This window comes from Acomys russatus, chromosome 17 (assembly GCF_903995435.1).
Source record: "Acomys russatus chromosome 17, mAcoRus1.1, whole genome shotgun sequence".
Classification (NCBI taxonomy): Eukaryota; Metazoa; Chordata; class Mammalia; order Rodentia; family Muridae; genus Acomys; species Acomys russatus.
Genome location: NC_067153.1, coordinates 3173186 through 3185967, shown reverse-complemented (window position 1 = coordinate 3185967; position 12782 = coordinate 3173186). Strand labels below are relative to the sequence as shown.

At 44.5% G+C, this 12782-nt stretch overlaps 1 protein-coding gene across 1 annotated transcript in view; it reads left to right on the top strand.

The window, feature by feature from the left end:
• The window catches only part of Rgs22 (regulator of G protein signaling 22), a 112691-nt gene that overhangs the window by 40069 nt on the left and 59840 nt on the right, over positions 1-12782 (top strand). Inside the window, exons 10-11 of the mRNA XM_051160504.1 lie at positions 4101-4275; positions 9393-9526. Of these exons, the coding sequence (XP_051016461.1) occupies positions 4101-4275; positions 9393-9526 (309 nt within the window). The remainder of the gene's footprint in view (positions 1-4100; positions 4276-9392; positions 9527-12782) is intronic.

Sequence of the window (12782 nt, the reverse complement as noted above, 5' to 3'; positions counted from 1 at the left end):
CTTGATGTGCATGGGTGGTAAGGGTTGGCAGTGCCCTGTGAGTATATTCTTACACAACTTACCTTCCAACAGTTCTCATAATGTATGTGTAGCTATCAGTTACATTTGTCATCTCACAGCACATTTTTTGAGCACTTCTGGTAAAGTGCTGTGGTAACCCTGGAGCAGTCAGGGCTCATGGTTCAGTAGGATGAGCACCACGTGGAATGAGTGTAATAAAAATCATGGTAACTGCAGAGGGTACAGAAAAGAAGTAAACACAGTGGAGAAAATACATGCCATTTGCAGCTCACTGAGGTACACTGGGGTACATTTGACTTGATTTTGTCATTTCTCTTGAAATGTTGTTATGCCCAGATCGCTAGATCCCCAGGAGTCTGAAGCCATGTGCAAAAGCAAAGCATCTTTATTTAAACTTGAGCTCCAGGGCTCCTGAACCTCACTGAGGAAGCCGATCAGTAGGAGAGCCCGGAACACCGTTAGGCAGGTTTTTTTTGTTTTGTTTTGTTTTGTTTGTTTGTTTTTTATCATGGTTACAGCAAAGAACAGGAATTTCCAGTTTGGCAGTTACAGGGTTGGTTGACGGTTAGTAAGGTTGGGTTGGTGCTAGGGGATTGGTCAAGTCTGACCCTGAAATGCTTAACTGGGGACGTTAGGTATTTTCCTGCTGTCCCCTGATTGGCTCAGGCCTAGGGTGGTTCTTTTCTTGAAACAGTTTGTGGTTTTTACAGTAGCTGGGGTGACCTTGAGGACAGGCCTAAGATGGAGTCTATCAGTAAGATGGCTTCACAATGCTGGGGTCCCACAATTCCACCGGTTGCTCCAGTGCTTTGAATGTAAAGTTTAGATTTGGAAAACATTAGCAGTTCACCCTGATCTGCCCTTGTCCTCTTCCCTGGCATCACCTCCCAGCTGAACCCTCACCTACCATGCTGTTCTCTTCCCTCAGAAATTATCCAGGGGCTAGAGAGATGGCTCAGTAACCGAGAGCAAAGAACCCACTTCAGTCCCCAGCACCCCTTCATCAGAGGGGCCACAACCAGAGCACACACTGCTCTCCTGGCCTCTGTGGGCACCTGTCCATCTGTACACATGCAGACAAACACGTACATTACAATAATAAATCCCAAGACACACTGAGAGGTATAAGTTGCATTATAGTTGGTATCTATGTACACATCACCCAGCTGAATAAAACGCTGAGTTTCAGAAAAATTGCCAAGATAGAATAACTCTAGCTTTTTAATTTTCAGCTGTTATTATAAGGATATATTTGTGTTTGTGTGTGTGTGTGCACATGAGTGCAGGTGTCCTTGAAGGCAGGAAGAGGAGATCTAATACTCTAGAGCTGGATATATTTGTGTTTGTGTGTGTGTGTGTACACAAGTGCAGGTGTCCTCGAAGGCAGGAAGAGGGGATCTAATACTCTAGAGCTGGAGTTACAGAGCTTGTGAGTGCTGCGAACTGAACGGGTCATCTGAACAAGTAGTACATGCTTTTAAATGCTGAGCCATCTTTTTTAAAATTAAGCATGTTGTTTTGAGTAATTATAGACTCATATAAGAAGCAATCAAAAGAGATATTGTGTGTGTTTCCTTCAGTGATAGTATCTTGCAAAATTATATTCTTCAGGGTTTTCTAGAGGAACAGAACTTATAGAATCTCCCTATAGAGAGAGAAAAGGGGTTTGCTGTAATGGCTTACAGCCTTTGGTCCAGCTAGTTCTCCAATGGCTGTCTGCTAATGGAAGGTTCAGGAACCCAGAGGTTGCTCAGTCCGGGAGGCTGGAGGTCTCAGCAGGTCTTCTATATACACCAACATCCTGGTGAAGTGGGCTGCAGTGCCAGTGAGGGAAAGACTGACCGTTAGGGCAAGAGCAGGAAGGCTGAGAGAGCCAGCTTCCTTCTTCCACGGCCTTTACCTAGGCTGCCGCAGAAGGTGCAGCTCAGACTAAAGGTGGGTCTTCCCTCCTCAAAAGATCTGGATTAGAAGTGGGTCTTCACACTTCAAATTATTTAATTAAGAAGAAGAAAAAAAAAAAAAAAACAATACCTCACAGGTGTGACAAGACATCTGGGTTTTAGTTAATTCCAGATGTAGTTAAGTTGACCACCAAGTACAATATCCACATGAGTAAAATCAACATTGATGTAATGTACCTATCTTCTCCACATTTCATGAATTTTACATGCAATCATTTATGTGTGTATTTAGTTTGATGCTATTTTATCATTTATAGATTCATGCCTGTTCAGCCAAAGTCCAGACACAGGACAGTTACCATAAGCATGCCTTGTACACTGCCATCTTAGCACCATACCGCCCTCCATCTCTCCTTCCTCACCAACTCTTGGAAAACATCAGCACAAATTATATAACATGAAGTCTTTTGGCACAAGCTTTTCAAATTCAGCATAATGTTCTGAAGGTCTAGCCAAGCTGTGTGTATCAACAACATATGTTCCCTTTTATTCCTGAGTGGTATGTTTGTGCCGTCACTCAGTGAAAAACATTAGAGAGCTGTTTCCAGTTTGGGACACACACACACACACCCCAAATCCTTGGTCGTTATGTGTCAAGCGTTTTCTCATTACTAGATCTTGAGAGTAGAGACATGTAAAACCAGCATGCATGAGAGCTTGTACAGTGATGGCATCAGCAATAACACAGTAGTAATTTAGAATTCATAGTGGAATATCCTAGCATCCCAGACAAGATCGTAGAGTAGTCCATCAAAGATTAATGCTGGGAGGGGAACAAGAACAAGTAAAAATGGTGAGGGCAACAGAGATTTGTGGAGCCACATGGATGCGCTGTAGTGGTGTGAATTGAGAAATTGTGGTGTCTCGAGTCCCTCGCCACCACATGTAGGAGCTGAGAAGGGTCTTGTGGGCCCATTGACTGGTTAACACACAAGTAAGGAAGAAGTTTGGGTGCCTCCAAGTCTAAAAGTAGAAGTTGAGCAACACGCTGTGGAGCAGCCACACCGGCTGTAGGATTCTCTGATCTTAAGCTAACTGGAGCCTTTGGATTCTCCTTGCTCCTAGCATGTCCATACCGGGACCATCTCCTTCCCCCTCCTTGGAGGGAAGCCATCATCTTTGGAAGTCCATCTCTGGTCCTCAGGCTTGGCACCAGGGGAAACCTGGTCTTCAGCACAGGCCTGATAGATAGCATTAAAGTGTTCACCCACTGATTGCTAGGATATGGACTCCAGCTGAGTGTGGGCTCTGTCCTGTGCCAAACAGGCTTTTCCTTGAGTTTCTGAAACAGAGTTCAATTTACATTTATACAGATTGTTGTAAAATTAATTCCTAACTTCAAAGGGTAAGACGTGAAAAGCTATGTAAATGTGCGGTATATGACCCACTTTAATAGAGCATTCTAAAATATTTTTATATTTAGCCAGGCATGGTGATATGAGCCTTTAATTCCAGCACATGGGAGGCAGAAGCAGGTGTATCTCTGTGAGTTTGAGGCCACTCTGGTCTATATAGTGAGTTCCAGGCTAGCCAGAGGGGGAGGAGGGGGGGAGAGAGAGAGAGAGAGAGAGAGAGAGAGAGGGGGGGGGGGGAGAGGGGAGAGGGGAGAGGGGAGAGGGGGGGAGAGGAGAGAGAGAGAGAGAGAGAGAGAGAGAGAGAGAGAGGAGAGAGAGAGAGGAGAGAGGAGAGAGAAGAGAAGAGAGGAAGAAGAGGAGAGAGAGGAGAAAGACCTTGTCTCAAGAAACCAAATGATAAAATGAGATGTTCATATATTTTCTAAGTGTTAACTTAATTTTACCAATTTTTATTTGGTATTATAGATCAATACCAAACTACTTTAAAATGTATTTTATATTGTTTTTAAAATTTCTTACTTGTTTTATGTTTTTCTCATCAAGCAGATAATTTTAATATATATTACCTTTCCTATAAGTAAATGGAATATAATAAAGTAACATATAGAAAAATATTTTTTGAGACGAGCCAACAGAAAAAGAAATAGAAAGTGACAGAAAGGATTAATAATTATGATGTAATTATGTTCTGTAGGCTTTTGATTCTGAGATTTATTATGGTTTCATCTTAGCATCTTAACTTTTTTTTTTTTTTAATAAAAAGGGCACCAAGATTTTGTGTTACTCATTCGCCTTCAACAAAAAATGCTAGTGCGGAACTGAAATTCTGGCGCCTCCGTCAAGAGAAACCAAGGAAGGATGTTGACCCTTTTCCACAGATGGCAACTCTCCTGCCGTTAAGACCAAAGTCTTGCATTCCACAGGCCCCTGATGTCCAGGTAGGGCATCCAGTGGGTGACCTGCCTGCTTTTTATTAACTGTACAGGTGGTGGCTACCCTTGGTTACTTGTCAACCATTGTGGTTTGAATGTGAGTTATGGCCCAGGTCTCACATGTTTGAGCACTTTGTCCCCAGTTGGGGATTGTTTGGGAAGGCTGTGGAACCTTTAGGGGTGGGGCCATATTGGAGGAAATGGGTCACAAGGTCTGGATCTTGAAGCCTTATAGCCAGGCTCCACTTCCTGTCCAGGCACTCCTTCCTGAAGGCGGATGCTAAGCGATCAGCTACTATGCATGCCTTGCCTGCTGTGTGTCCTCCCCACCGTGACGGACTGTGTCATCCAGGAGCTGTGGGGCAAACTGCATCCTTTCTCCCTTAAAATGATTTTATTATCGTAATTCATCAGAGCAACGGGAAAGTGACCAGGGCAGCTTTGTCACGTTTGTCACAAGCTTGGTGTCGCAAGCCTGTTGTTACAGTGCACGCACCACAGCTCGGAAGAAGAGACAGGAGGGCCCCTAAGGGTTCAGCAAGCAAAGTGGTCTGTCTAAGATGTACAACCTCACCCCCTCTCTGTCTGCTGGAAGCTCTCCAGTGGCCTCCTCTTCCACCTAGAGCGAAATGTGAAAACTGTGCATAGCTGCACAGGCACCTGCCAGCCTTGCCACCTCATCCCCCCCACGATCTGGCCACATTGGTTCTTCTGTTTGTCTTTGAGCGCCATGTGAGACCACAGGGCGTGGCACTTTCTGTTCCTTGTGCTGGATGCACCTTTCCTTCGGAGAGCTGAGCACACTACCCTCTACACCCTTTGCTGTGCCCAGATTGATCCCCAAAAGAACCAGAAAGACTCAAACTCAAAACCACTGTAAATACAAAAAGTATCTTTAACGTTTCAGCTCTAGAGAGGGCTCCCGCTCAACACCAACACTAAAGTATCAGGAAGCAACCCGGGCATTGATCTGAGGACCTTTTTATCTTCCCAATGTCCCTTAAGCAGAAAAGGCGCCAAGACCACCCATGGCTTAACTTCTTTTGTTCTCTCCGATGGGGCGGGTCAGTTGCTAGGTAACACTATCTCTGGTGAGGGTCTTCTTTGTAACTGTGAGTTTAAATTTCCTTATCTCTTTAAGTCTGTTTTTTCAAAGGACTTTGTGAACTTTAGATAGGCGGGTTGTCTCCAGGCTCAGCTCAGAAGGAAATGCGCTCCCTAGCCACTCTCTAGGTCTGTCTATATTGGGTTTAGCCAATTTAAAAAATCTTCTAGGCCTCTCTTTCCTTTACCTTTAGATGGCCACTCCCTCATTCCTCAGGGAGAGAGGCTGTCTTTGACTTTTCCACACCCATAAACTCCCTCCCATCCATTGTTACCTGTGCCCTTTGCCCTGCCTTGCTTTGTTTTATTGTGTTTGCAGCCACACGATCCACCTGTTTGTTTCCTTTTACCTCCTTCTAGAATAGAAAGGAATCTTTTGTGTTGAGTGCCTAGCCTAAAAGAGTGGCTTAGTAAATAAAATAGGGATTGAATAGGTAAGCGAGAGGAGCAGCATGCCCAAACCAGAGCCAGGGAGCAAAAAAAAAAAAAAAAAAAAAGACAAAAAGATGAGGGGAAATTCTGAACAGAGAAAGTGCTTGTAACGGGAGCTAGTATATATTTGTCATGGCGATACAGTAACTGTAGGTAAGATCCTCAGCTCAGCAAAGGCCTTTGGGAACCGTCACCACCTTAAAGGTATCACAGAATATTCTGTTATTGGCCACAGTAACACAGCACTGCCCCAAGATTGCTTTCGAGTCACAGTGTCTCATATGTGGTAAGTAGCTTATTTCCATACACAGTGCTTTGGAGCTGTTAGCAGTTTTGCTTTCTCTGTGGTTTCAGAGCTCCAGGCACACGTTAGAGACCTCCCCGGGCACTTTTAAAGCACACCTGTGTCACAGTCCTATTTCATAGGTTGGCTCACCTGGCCCAGAAAAGGCTGAGGTCACTCTGCAGTCAGTGAGTTGGCTTAGAACTTACACCCCGAGCCCCACACAAGCGTTAGAGCCACAGATTAGAATCTGTATTTTACTACAATTCTGGGTGAGTTATGTGTCCCTTTGACACTGACCTTGTGCAGACAGAGAGCCAGGGTTTCAGTGGAGATCAGGGTCCAGTAGGGCCCAAGGATTTGTGTTTTTTAATCCTCCTTCCCACCGACGCTCTTGCCACTAGAAACCACACTTTTCATCATTTTCTTACCCACTTCCTTGTTCTCTTACCCATGATTTTGACATTTTCTTGACCTGCTTTGTGCCTTGAGGCCCTACCACACTCCACTGTGCTGGGTGTCTGAATCCGCCCGTGCAGCTGACTAACGCAGGCTCTGGGTCAAGCGCCACCACGATACAGTGGGCAAGCATGTCATCTCATGATAGCTGATGACTCCTAAACTACCAAAATGAGTGGTTGTCAAGGAGACACTCCCGGAAGTGAGCAGTGTCCGAGGCATGGGGAGACTTCAGCTTGTGTGCAGAGCGCCACAGACCAGGCTTGCTTGTCACTTCTCTGCTCTCCTCTTGGGGTGAGCACTGTTACCACACGCTGTGTTCTGGTTGGACAGTGTGTTCTGATCCCACTCTCTGTGCTCCGTTGCTCCTTGGCAGAAAACACCCAGAGCAGCAGAACTTTTAGAACCAGTAAAATATGGTCTTTTTAATGGGTAGCCCTACAAATTTGGCACATGTATATAAACAGTATTTAAACATCAACACACTCACAGTGAAGAGCAGTGGCTCTTCCATTTTATTGTGGCTTGTAAGTCCCGCCCCATCACTCACTCTGGTTATTCCTTTTTTATTTAAATTACATTTGTTTGTTCAGTGTGTATATGTGTGTGTGAACATTGCCAGAGAGCACATGTGTGTGTGTGGGGGGGGGTGGTGGGGGTGGTCAGAGGACATCCTGGAGGAATTGGTTCTTTACTTCTACTATGTGAGTCCCAGGGACCAAAATCAGGCTGTCAAGCTTGGCAGTAAACACCCCTACCCACTGAGCTGTCTCTCTGCTCTTATAGCTTTCAGTCCAACAACAGAGTTCAAGCTCAAGGACTTGAACTTACGGGCTGGAGCGATGGCTCCGTGGTTAAGAGCACTTGTTCATACAGAAGTGGGTTTAGTTTCCAGCATCCACGTGAGGTGGCTTGCTAGTGCCTGAAACTCCAGTTTTAGGCTATCTGATGTCCACTGTGACCTCTGTGTGCACTTACACAAGTGTGCTGCACATACATATACATTTAGGAACACACACACACACACACACACACGCACAACTTCTTAACAGGAATTTCTCTATTTTATACATTTAAAATACTTTTTCCTTAATTTTACGTAAGTAGGGGTTAGAGAGATGGCTCTGTGGAGAAGAGTTGCTCTTCTGGAGGGCCTAAGTTCATTTCTCAGTACATATATCAGGTAGCTCATGCCTGTCTATAACTCCAGCTCCAGAAGATCTTCCGATTTCTGAGGACATGTACACATCTGGTGCACACACACAACTTTAAAAAATAATTTATGGGCTAGGCATGTGATGCTCACCTTTAATCCCAGCACTAGGGAGGCAGAGGCAGGCAGATCTCTTGTGAATTCAAGGCCAGCCTGGCCTATATAATGTGTTCTAGCACAGCCAGGTCTACATGAGGGGAGCCTGCCTCCAATAAATAATAAAAAGTAGAAGAACACTTTTGCTGTTTCGTAAGGCAAGAGCCACAGCCATATGCTTGCTAAGCATGCCTCTCACCACTGAGTACACAGCTGGTCTACATGTGGTTTAAAAATTATTGTGATAAGAACAACTTCTCATTTTAACTGTTTTTGAGTGTTTAACACAGCAGCATTGAATACATGCACGTTGCTGTGTAGCTACAGAGCATTTTATTTTGAAAAATAATTCCATAGCTTGGGGATTACGTTACTCTCCTCTACCCGAGACCCGGAAGCCACTGTTCTGTTTTCTGTTCTATAAGTTTAACCATGTTTATATAATATATGTTTAATTATAAGCTCAGCCCTCAGAGCGTTTTTTACTAACAGTTGTTTAATACCTAAAACTGCATGTGCTGCTTTTGAGGTGCTGTATAGCCCAGGCTAGCCTTGAACTTGTGACCTTCTTAACTTAGCCTCTGAGTCCGAGGATTACAGACAATACCACACACACACAGCCTTAACCTGAAGCTCCACCAGCGAAGAGCAGCTCTGTGCCTTTCCTAAGCACCTTTCTCTTTCAAGTCACTGGCTGCTCTTCCCTTTGCCTAGTGGGTCCCCTCCCCTCCCAACTCTCTACTCCTTCTTCAAGGTCTCTCTTCTTGGAGCTTGTCTGATAGCTCCACCTGGCCCTGGTGCCAGTCCATCCTATGCTTTTGCTGAGGAGATAGGTTTTATTAATTCTGTATGTGGGGGACTTTGTTTGCATGTGTGCCTGTGTACTATGAACACACCTTATACCCATAGACACCAGAAGAGGCTTTTGCATCCCCTGGGACTAGAATTACAGACAGTTTCAAGCCACCATTGTGGGTGCTGGGAATTGAACTTGGGCCCTCTGAAAGAGAAGCCAGTTAAGAGTAGCTCCTAACCATCGAACCATCTCTCCCTGCTCCTACCATCGGAAACTTTTAAGAGTGGGAAAAATTACTATAAGCATAAAATGTCCATGAAAGGACAGCACTGCTAAGTTATGATCCCTTGCTATGGGCTAAGCAAGTGTCTTTGCTCGCTTTCCCTGCGGCACCACTGACTGGTGCTCTCCCACATGTGCTTTAAACCTGTCTGTTCCGGAAGAAAGGATTGCTGCCAAGCTCCTTCCCAGGAAAGAGTCTGTGTCCGTGGTACCGGAAGTGAGGACCTGACAAGCCTTTGGCTGCCCTTTTCTCATCCCCTAAATTGCTCTTGTGTTTCACCCTGCTTGTCTCATAAAGCCCGGGTGTACGGGAGCCTCTCTGTCTTAGCGGGTTATTTAGTAGGAAGTAGAGTGAGAGTTGAAATCTAGATGTCAAAACATGCTTAAGGTATACATGCAGAACTTTATTCTTTTTCCATTTTGCTTATTTTCCATTTTATTATCTTCTCACTTTTAAGGGAGAAGAAATTGGTTCAGTTCAATCATCCAAATCGCCTAAGAAATTATCAAGAGTAAACACAGAGGCTCAAAAACTTGGGAGAAGTGAGTCTTTGCACCCAGTTTCCTTTAAGGACGATAGAGTTGAGAAAGGGTAGGTGCAGTTTTTTGAACAGTAAGTGCTTCAGTTCATTGGTTTTCAGTATTAATTCTTACGGTTTTGTAACATGTATTAGTGGCTATGAGAAGAATCTCACATCTTAATGCATTTAAAGAGCGGGTGCCTCCGTGTCCTGCCAGTCAGAACTTCTGAGGAGATCACCTCCTAGCACTTTTTCTAAGGCTCTGTTCTAATCCAGCTCTCCAGTTGGAGAACACATACGACCCGGCATGACATTGGCACCGGTTAGCACAGGGCTCCTTCTACGTCTACTTAGTGTTTCCTCGCTTCTAGTGATCTTTTTTATCCTGAAGAATATCCTTTGATTTAGCATTAGACAAGTCATTGTTTAGTAATTTATTACTTTACATTTGGTTTTATTTTACTGAGGTAAAATTCATATAAGAATACAGTTGGCAATTTAAATAATATTAAATGCACACAGTCTGATTTTTCAGTGTATTTGCAAAGTCAACCATCACCACTATATAACTCCTGAATGTTTAAGCTAATTTTATTTACTTGTTTACTTGCCTATTTTTGAGTGTGTATGTGCATGCAAGCGTGTGTGTGTGTGTGTGTGTAAGAGAGAGAGAGAGAGAGAGAGACATGGCACACGTGTAGATATCAGAAGACAACTTGGAGGCATAAGTTCTTTCCTTCTATCATGTGAGTCCCAGAGTGCAAACTCAGGTTGTCAGGTCTGGTGGCAAGGCTGCTGAGCCAGCTTGCTGGATTAATTCCTGAACATTTTATCATGCCATAAAGAAGTCCATAGCCCTTAGCAGCCACTCCATAGTCCCTTGCCCAGCCACTGGCAACCCTTGTCCTACCTCACAAGCTCCTCCCAGTGTGTGTTTTATATAAATGGAGTCATCCAGCCTCTGGCCTGCTGTGTCTGGCCAGCTTCTGTGTTCCTAACGCTTCCATGGTCCTTTGTGATGTCCTTCTTCACTCTCAGGTGTTTTCACAGGGTCTGGAACTAGATGTTGGTAGCTTTCTTCCAGCACTTTTAAGATACTGTCCTGTCCCAGCTCCTATTGCTTCTGTCAGGCTAGCTGTCCTTCTGAGTGTGTGCCTCTTCTTCCATTGCAGCCACATACAACTTCCAGATGGCTATTTTTTTCTTTCTCTATATCTCACATGTATGTGTGTATGAAGAGAATTTCAGAAGTATTAGGTTCTTCAGGAATTATGCAACTGTCTCTGTTAGGTGGCGTAACAACATGCTACCCTTCTAGTATATGTGATTGTGTCATCTTGACAACACTGTCACCAACATGATCTATGTTACTTTTGGTGTGCAGATAGACTTTAGAAATGGGATGTATTTTCATTGAAGTTGAACTTTTCATTGAGAGCCATTTTACATTAGCTTTTGTCAATGCTGTGCTTGGAAACAGGAAAAATAAAAGTGGAGGGGGAGATGGCCAATTCATGTGAGTGGTACAGCAAGGCATCCACCATAATATTTGGCACACAGTGAATATTTAAGTAGCATCAAACAACGAATGTAGAGCATAAAGTCCTCTTAATGACCTAGTCATGTGTTCCAGGTTCTTTACATCCTTGCCAACAAGTTTTATGTGTTAAACACATCAATGATAGCCGGCTGGGCACAGTGGCGCACACCTTTAATCCCAGAACTTGGGAGGCAGAGGCAGGCAGATCTCTGAGTTCAAGGCCAGCCTGGTCTAAAGAGTGAGTCCCAGGACAACCAAGGCTACACAGTGAAATCCTGTCTCAAAACACAAAAGCAAAACTAAAAAGTCAATGTTACCAGAATAAAAATCGAGTGCTATACTAGGGTATGTGATATTTATGACCAAAACAATTGAAATAAAGGTTCGGAGTCCTGGAAAGCGCACGAGGAGAAGCGAGTCATGAAGCTTCTCATAAAGATGGCGTGGGTACAGAAACAGAAGAAAGAGTCCACAGGGGTCTCGGGAATGGGCGGCGACATACATACAGAGCAACACAGAGTTCTGGAAGACAAAGGGCGACTTTAAGTGAACGTATTGCAAAATGGTTGAGTTAAATGCTTATTTTTCTATGGCAAAGTGATTGATTAACAATGAATATTGACTTCATGAATCCAAAACCAGATGATAGTACAGTAGAAAAATATTTTGAGGGTGGAAATGAACCAACCAGCATAGATCACCTTCCTCTCAGCTTTTGTGTTTTTGGAAAGGTGTAGTTTGTATGTTCTTGTCAGGAAGAGAGCTGGGTCCCGTGCAGAGACCTGAACCCCAGGAGTCTGAGAAGATCAGCAGGAAGGTCACAAGGGCCAGTCTGGGCTGCCCATCAAGCTCCGGGCAGGCCTGGCCAGCAGACCGAGATCCTGTCTTAAAGAACAAAACACAGGGCCGAAGAGATGGCTCAGTGAGCTAAGAGCAAATGGTCCTCTTACGAGGAGACCCAGGTTCAGTTCCTCACACCCAAATGTCAGCTCACAACCATCTATAACTTCCGCTCAAGGGAATTTGGTACGCTCTTGTGAACAACTCAGACACCAGGAATGCATGTGGGCAAACATTCAATCACATTTTAAAAAATTAAATGAAACAAACCCAGGTAAGCATAGCTGTTGTTGTTACCATGTTTGGTTTGAGTGCATGGCGTGCAGAGGTCAGTTCTCTGTGCTGAGGGCGAGGCTGGGGAATCTTGATTAGCTGTAGTAGTAGAAACAGCATAGTGACACTCATGTAACTCAGCGACAAGTCTTCCCTCTAACTCTGTCAGCCCAGCAATGGCATATGAATGGATTCATGGAAGTGCAATCTTTTGAACTTGACATTGTTTGCTCAGCAAGATTCTCACAAGAGCCGTCCAAGTTATTGCACTGTCCTTAGTTTGTTCCTCTAATGCAGAAACATTCCATAGATTATTCTTTTTAGAATTTGCACCTAGCTGGGCATGGTGTCACGTGCCTACAACCCCATCGCTCAGGACGCTGCAGCAGGAGGATGGTGAGTTTTAAGCCAGTGTGGGCTACCTAGTGAGACCTTGTCTTACACGCTAAGAATGAGGCATAAAGACTGAAGGAAGAGTAACAGTTCAAAGTTGCACAACTCCTAGTTATTTCAGTGGCTGACTGGTGTGTGTGTGTGTGTGTGTGTGTGTGCGTGTATGTGTGTGCGTGTATGTGCACGTGCATGAGCACACACGTGTGTGCGTGTCTGTGTGTGTGTGTCTGCGTGTGTATGTGTGTGTGCGTGTGTGTGTGTGCGTGTATGTGCACGTGCAT